Source organism: Meleagris gallopavo, chromosome Z (genome assembly GCF_000146605.3).
Source record: "Meleagris gallopavo isolate NT-WF06-2002-E0010 breed Aviagen turkey brand Nicholas breeding stock chromosome Z, Turkey_5.1, whole genome shotgun sequence".
NCBI lineage: Eukaryota > Metazoa > Chordata > Aves > Galliformes > Phasianidae > Meleagris > Meleagris gallopavo.
Window position 1 is genome coordinate 57042584 of NC_015041.2, and position 8314 is coordinate 57050897.

Sequence of the window (8314 nt, forward strand, 5' to 3'; positions counted from 1 at the left end):
AGAGAAGTGGCAGCTCCCATTCAGAGACACCAGTGAGCTCCTGATGATAGATCAAATGCTAGACTTCTGAGACTTATGCCACTGAGTTAACAACTGAGCTAATTGTTGTGTCAAAAGAAAAAACAGCTAGCACTTTGCAGTACCTGCCTGGCCGGAAACTGGAGAGAATGCATCTATAAGTGAAAATCAGATGCTTATTCAAGACTTCAGAAGTATGTTCTTAAGTGCAAATGCAGGATGGAATTAAGGATTGGTGCTTTTTGCATTATTCTGCTAGAGATTTCCGTATCACTAGTCAAAAAAGAAAGGGAAGCAGGCCTCACAGAAGAGTGTACCACCAAAGTGCTTGTACTGCGTGCATCCTACAAAGACTGTGCAACCAGACACTTAAAGAGACATTAAGTATCAGGCAGTGCTTTATTACACAAGCTATTTTTACAGAGATATACAGAGGTGCCTTTCTGTCAGAAGGGCAGCCAATTACCAGTTATCAGCAGCAAGATCATTTCCTGCCGAACTGTGGCAGTGGTGGTGGCACCTTGATATCTTGACCTTTTTCTAATTTCTTCTCACAGTCAACTAGGTAATTGACCCCATCAATGACAATCTGGACTAATTCCACCTATAGAAAGAAAAAAAAAAGGTAGTAAGAGCTTTAGGTAATGCTATTAATAGAGAAAGGAAAAAAAACTGTCTTGTTCCGCAAGAACAATTTTAGCTGGACCCAAGGAGGGTCACATCACAGAGATCATGTGCCCTATGTGACACCAGAGACTTGCACTACATACATTCACAGACATGGATCAGGACCCTGCTTTCCCTTACAGATCATCATAAACTCATGTTCTGTCACAATAACTTGTCAGCTGCCTGCATTCAGGGAAAGATTTCCCACCCACACTGGTAGGTATGCTGGCTTTGCTGAGATGGTTCATCAAGCTCAGAACCCACATTTCTGAAGGAAACGCCATCATCCAAAATTCTGGCAGGCATGCTGGCTCTACACCATGTACCACTCGTTTTCAATTGAGGTACTCTTGATATACACTGGCAGAGATGGTATTAGCTTTAGGCCCAGAGCAGCACCAAAACTGGCAATTCTGTACGGCAGAGTGTAGTGATGTCTTTGTAATCTTTTCAAATTGCAGAAGAATACAAAAAGCCTTGCCCTCATCAGGCTTTCTCCAGGCCCTAGGGCGTTGTTACTGTCACTGTAGTCAGCAAACTATAGTACCAGTTTTTCTTAATTTTCACAAGATGGTCCATTAACAACCTTTAATGACTGGTTTGTTGAAACTGAATGCAAAGACTAAATCCCACTGTCGCTTGATTGTGACAGTCACTGATTTTCAAGGGATTTGTTTTTGCAATGAAGCATGTCAGTGGCTCAGCAGTTTATTGTATTGTCTGTTATAGACCAGCTGTGTTGGGAAATCAGAGGTCTGAATTTGCAGCCTTCAGGAGAACAGGAATTTCATATTAAGTTTGCATTGACCACTAACTGAAACAAAACAAAAATACAAACAATTTTATCTTGCACCTTTGGGAACATAATTCAATTCTGAAAACAAATTTACCACATAATGGAATTTATTTACTAAAACTAAAAAAATATATCTTACAATAAAACATTTTTATCTTGTTGAGTTTGTCTTGTCTTATTAAGATTTCAAAATCTTCAAGGCAGGGATTGTATTGTATCTCCTGGCTTAGTTCTCTGAATGCTTGCTTTATGAAGCATCACTGACTTCAGTGGGTGTCTTCATATATAAGGAAAATTTACAGTGCATATACAATAGAATCCCTTAATGAATTATACAGTGTAATCCTTTTATACTTTTTAGAGTTAATTTAGTATAAAGCACACACAGTGATGCTTCAGATATTAATAAATATCTGCTGCATACTGTTTCTGCATATAATAATGGTAAATAGCTTTTTACTTTTGAATATTTCAGCTTGGATCCACAGGAGCTTAACTGCTTGCATTAAACCAAAAAAAAGAAAAAATAATTTTCAGTGTTCTGTCCAAACTCTTACAGGGCCTTGACAGCTCAATTTTTCTATCAGTTGTTCTTAATGTGCCCAAGAGAAAACATAACAGAAGCTGTAGCTTATGACCTGGAATAACATTCTGGGAGTGCTACTGGAAGGAGGCTATAACACTGACACAGCCATTTCTTGACCATCCTTCAGCAGAATTGCTCATAAGAGCTCATAAGAGCTGTCTTATGTCTATAGTCTTCCAGGAAAGCAGCCTCCCTTCTAAGATGTAGGGTTGTTTTCACTCTCTGGCTCCACAAATGCACATTCAAACTGAAATATCTTCAAAAATGCATGAGATGAACTCATCTCATCATAGCACATTAGGGGGAATTAAGAGCTGACAAGCCAATATTTTTCCCGATCAAAACCCAGCTCTTTTGTGTCTTCTGCTCATCTTGACACAGGACATGAGAAGATACCAACAATTTCTCCTTCTGTTATTTTGGAGTGAAAGGACTGACCTCATCCTGTTCTCACAGTATGTGAATACTAAAAGGAAAACAACACATTAATTCTGTCTTGCTTTCTGTACCCAATTCCCTTGGTGGGTTAAGACACAATCCTTAATTCTCTCCTTGACATTTTGCAGTAGGTCACATTTATGGTGCCTTCTCATGGCATTTTTTCCTCATTACCATAACAAGAATATTTGGCGAACACTTGATGCACATGTATAATTTTTTGTTCTGTAAGCATCTTCACTGGATCTAGAAATGCAAACCACCACAGTCCCATTGAGGTGACTCTAAGACTAGAGTGAACCCAGTTGGAAGGAAACTGACTTGTATCATTTCAGATCTGTGTAAAGAGCAAGGAGGAAAAAAGGAAAAGATATCAGGTTACCTCCGATCGACCCATGCGGTCCAGGTTGGAGATATCATACACATCTGCTACAGCTGCAGTATCCACCCCACCAGTGCCACGCTTTTGCAGCCTCAGATTCTCCAGGATTTTTGGAAACCTAGGATCCTAGCAGAAGAAACAGATTTCTGTTTACAGCCTTTTAACCTATGTATTGTGCTGAAACCTTGTAATGCTTTAATACATGACTTAATGTGTAGCATCTCCAGACACACAGGCAGAGTTTTCTCAGTCCTTGAATTACAGCAGGCACACCCAACCCACAGCCTGCAGGCCGCATGTGGCCCAGCCCAGCCCCTGCTGCAGCCGCTGCCCCACACCGTTGTGGCAGCAGCTCAGCCCCACCAATCTTGGCCTGACTCCAGGCATGCACCCATCACTCACAACAGCCACAAAGCAGTGCGCCATCAGCACTGTGTGGGCTGTAACCAGAGCATGGGGTGCAATGCAGTGCTGGCTCATAACTGTATGCACTTTGATACATTGGCTGAACACAGTTCTCTGAACTGCAAAAAATATGCAGCACTGCTTTCTGTTGTGATAAAGGAATTTGACAATAGATTGCTAGAAAAAGTTTATGTTTGTGACTCCATTTTCAGTCGATAGAAGTACATGACCTGCAAATTTTAAAATGGAATATATAGAGTTGCAATCAGATATTCAACTCAACAATCTGATCACGTCTCTACTGGACTTCTATAAGCCCTCCTAATCAAGAGAAATACTCCTTGCTTCAGAAGGGGTATCTTGTTCATATCATTATTTTGGGGCAGTATGTACATTTGTAAACAACTGCTTTCAAGGGTGAAGCACAGGAAAAATAAACTTGTCAAAAATCTCTGATGAACACCGTGAGATCTCACTAAGAATTGCCACCACTGCCATCAAACTGGGGTGATGCATTAGGTTCCAAAAACAGGATGACATATCCCACTAGTTTTATGGTTTTGTTGCTCTGTTTTATTTTAAATATTCTAATTTAAAAAAATTAGAAAGGTTTTGTTACTTATATATTAACTATATAGGGCTGCTCTGAAAGTAACGTCTCCTATTTTATGATGTTGGCCCACAACATCAGAAGCAAATGTTGGTGGCAGGGCAGTAGGAACTGAACATTCCCACCTATATTCTGTTACATTTTGTTGCCTTGTGACAGATGGCAGCAGGGGGGCAGCCTGGCAAAATTGGTGTAGAACATGGGAGTGCATATGTAGCAAATGTGTGGAATTGTATTCCTGCATGCAGGAAAAATGGCACCCACTGACATTCACTAATGCTTGCTGAACATTTCTGGAGGCCAACCAGTGGATGTGACTACAGTAACAGCAACAGTACATCACCTCCACTGGAACAGATTTTTTTAAGAGTGACATGCAAGTTCTTGTTTATCACTGGTGAAATTGCAGAGCTAATGGTGGAGACTATGTTGAAAAAGTGTGCTTTGTAGCTAAGAATTTGCTCTATCAAACAGTGTTCTTGTGCTCTTTGTATCTGTTGTAGTTTCCATGAAAATAAATAGGAGGTATTGCTTTCAGAGCAATCCATATATATGCTGCCCAAAACAATTCTTCACTCAGGGCAGCCCAGGCAAGCCAAAAGGTTTGACACCCATGGATTACAGCCTGTCTTGGCATTGTTTTGTAAGTACATTAATTTCCATAACAAATACAATAATTTGCAGAATAAAAGTTTGCTTAATTAGTCATACATAATCCTTGGGACCTTGTTATATATCATACTAACAGGAAGTCTCTGTAAGCTGTTACTTTGCATTTGTTTCTCTGTAAATCATTTGTTCCTCAGTAAATCAGAGGAGCTGACCTATGTCACTAGCCTTTTAAATGACTCATGTACCTTGCTAAGCCTGGGCAGCTTGACATGGACTCCAGCACGTAAACCAGTTCCCAGGTTGGATGGACAGGTCAGAACATACCCGAGGCGTTCATTCCACATGAATTCCCAGCCCCGTTCTTTAATTAATCTTTCAACCTATGAAGAAAAAAGAGAGAAAGTGAAAAGAAAGTGTTGCATATATGTCATGTTCTAAGATATTTCCTTATACCTGAAATTCTTCTCATCATGTGCATGTGCTGATAGTGGACTCCACTAACACTAATGCACAAATACACGCCTGAATTCAGTCTGGTCCATGCCTGATGGGAACTTTTGCATACACCAGATGCCAAGTTCTTCACTGAATAGTACAAGAATTTCTTCATTATTTTCTCACTGTCATTAACTTGTAGCTTCTTGGTCACTTATCATAAAGCTCCCTGTCCTGACGGAGACAGGGAGGACGGCCTTTGCCCATGAAGTCGTATGTTCACCCCAGAATTATGGCCTTTGCAATGCATTTCTAACCTTAGGAAGATTGCAGTTCACAAAAACCTCAAAGTCTCTAACAGTATGGATTGAAAAACAAACAAACAAAATGGAGCTACCAGTGAGTTTTATATCAATTCTAGAGTGACTTCTGACTCTTGGGAGAGGGTACTTGACTTATGTATGCCTAAATTTAATTACGTTCCTTCGCAGTTCAGATGAAGTATGTGTGCCAGGGACATCAATGGGGAGAAATGATTGTTCTATGTAACACCGTTACAGTTTTGGAGACAATGTTTTTTGTACTCTGGCAACCTACGCAGGAAGGATGGGAAGGATTATCAGAGGAGAGTCTTACGCCGTGTCACCTGTCCCACTGCACCTTCTTTGCACATAGCCTGTGGGGGACTAAGTATAATTATTTTTCTCAGAAAAGGAAATTAAAGAAATTTTTCTCTATCTGAGCAGTACATGGGGCTAACTAATGCAGCCAGCTTGTAGCCATTCCCACGTTGTCTGGACAGTGTCTAGCCTGTGTACCAATACATGAAGGCTGTTTTTGTCTTTAGGAGTAGCTGACCGTTTATTTTCTCTGTGGCTCAGCTATCAATTTCCCTTTGTTCCCTTCTTTAACTGCACTGGTATGTTTTGCTTTCAGGACTGATGTTTCTGTTGCCCCTGGAAATGCCAGTTCAATATGAACCGCGGTAAGCAGTGCTGACAACTGCCCAATAGCATCCAGGCAGGAAAAACAAACTCAAGTTCTTACCTCTTTTAAGCCACGGCAAAATCTTTCAAACACCCGTTTCATATTTCCACCCTTCTCCATGGAGATCACTCTGGTATGGTCCTCTTCATTAATCCAGATGAGAAATGTTTTGTCGTTGTTATGCCTGGTTGAGAGGAAAAGTGTTACTTTAAAGCATGAGACAAATGCAATTCTACTACCCTCACCTTTATCACAGCCTTTCAGGACGTTGTGGAAGATAAGTGCAGCAAAGTAATATTGCTCTGCAGGGTAAGGGTTGAGACAAGAGGAACATGTTGTCTTCCAGCTCAAGCACAGCTGGCAGACATGAAGGGGAGCATACCAGCCCTACATCCACTGTCTGTGAGGATGTTTTTTATTGATCTCTTTATACTGTGCAGCTAGGAAAGAAAAGTGATGTTTACATGCTGCTGGGGGCCAGGCCCTGCGTCTTTACTTAGCTGTGTTCTCTACTTCAAATCTCTGAGCTTGCTTTACCACTTGGTTGCACTGTATGACCACAACCATCAAGTTACATGGAGGATAGCACCTATATGTGGGCACTGCACTGGAGCTGCTGGGTCATCAGTCAAGCTATGAATCCTGAAGTTACCTACTCCTACTTTAAACAGTTCACTGTAGCTAAGCATGTAAAGAGCCAAGTTAAACCCAAGGCAACTTTTAGTGGCCTTCCTCCACTTTCTCTGTGTTATCCACAGTCTTTCTTGCAGCATGTAGTATATGTCTGGCAGGATCAGACTCCTTTGTACAAATACTGGAATATTACCAAGTTTGAAACATATGAAATATGGAAGTTTAGTTCTCCAAGCATGATTTTCAGCTTATTTGCCACTGTGAAGCCTTTTGCTGACACAGAATTGTGCAGGTACAAACATCCTGTGCCCTGACGTTAAGGTTACCTGAGACCCAAGAACATCATTTTCTGTCACGTATGAATATTCAGAGTAGGCTTTTCCAGACAGGTTGGTGTTGGCTTGACTCAGCCCCCCTATAATTAGTGACTTCTTCAAGCTGTGGGACCAACAGCATTAAAACGGAGCCTTTGCTGTTCCTGAGGCTGCTGGGAATACTCCCAGAACAAGGACAGTATCTCACCTTTCTAAGCAAGATAAACTCCAGAATGTGCATGCATCTAAACAACAATTTCTTGCAGAAGAGTGTCTGATTTTCCAATTTCCATTGACAAACTTCTCAGTCTTATTTTCTTTCCATTCTACTGAGTATTTTGCATGTAAAACAAGCCTAATTGTATTCAAGTTGGGATCACTGGATAGTGTCTACATTGTTAGCACTTTTTCTGTTTGAAAACAGAAAGCAGATGGGATGCCTCAAATTTATCACCTTGTTGGAGCAAGTCTCTTTCTCAGATATAAATGGGGACCAGGGAACAAATCTGAAGTTCATTGAAACAAGAATCCTCACAGATTTCTAACAGTCATTAGTTTTCACGAGTGGTCAGGTTCCACAGTGCCTGCTTCCAAGCAGAAAGCAGCTTTAGTTTGTTTCAATAATTCTGGATGTGCTGAACACAAGCCAGTGTTCCCAGTGTGGGGAGGAAATTTCTCCTCACATCAAAATTCAATGTCTTTGAAAGTCTTGACCATTCCTAGAACAAGAAGATAAGCTAGATGACTTCTCATAGTCCTTTTTGCCTACTTTTTCAAGATTAAAATATTTGGTAATCCATAGATATTCTAGGAGAGATGCAGATGCACTGCACAGCCATCCGCTGTCATTGTCTTCTAGTCAGTGTGTACTGATCTGAGGGCTATTATTTCATTATATCCATAGAAAATATTCTGTTTGTGCACAAAACCTATCAACTGCGTTGTGAAAGAAGGAACAGACCCAGAAGAAAATGAGAAATTCAACTTCTGCTGTATCTCATCTTTGCCCACATCACTGGGAGAGAAAGTGTTACTTTCAGCTCAGGAAACTGATAAAACCCCTGTCTATTGGGACAGGAGGCAAGAATTAGTGATGCAGTGCCTGCAGCTGTATGGCCAGTGGTTCCCAGCTGTCAGTATCACTGCTGACTGCTGTTACAGCTGCTTTCCTAACCTCAGCTATACTGGTTTCATGGTGACTGATAGGCCTTTTCCCAAATCAAATTTTTAACTAGAAATAGAAAAAATTGGAGATAATGACCCAAAGAAGGAGCCATGCTTATGTTGCGGTGTTGTACTGATATTATTAGAGATTATATAAAAATATTCTGTGAATATAAAGGTCTTATTCACTCTATTGCCCTTTCTTGGATTCTTGGATATATATATATATTATATATTAATATTATATATTAATTAAGCAAGATTT

At 40.5% G+C, this 8314-nt stretch overlaps 1 protein-coding gene across 2 annotated transcripts in view; it reads right to left on the minus strand.

Moving 5' to 3' along the window:
* Window positions 1–386: 386 nt before the first annotated feature.
* Window positions 387–8314, minus strand: part of CKMT2 (creatine kinase, mitochondrial 2) — a 20891-nt gene continuing 12963 nt past the window's right edge. For both annotated transcript variants that reach the window (XM_010726093.3, XM_010726096.3), the window contains 4 exons: window positions 5999–6122; window positions 4762–4896; window positions 2890–3015; window positions 387–622 (listed from right to left, as the gene is read on the minus strand). In XM_010726093.3, the coding sequence (XP_010724395.1) occupies window positions 503–622; window positions 2890–3015; window positions 4762–4896; window positions 5999–6122 (505 nt within the window). In that variant the 3' untranslated portion in view covers window positions 387–502. The remainder of the gene's footprint in view (window positions 623–2889; window positions 3016–4761; window positions 4897–5998; window positions 6123–8314) is intronic.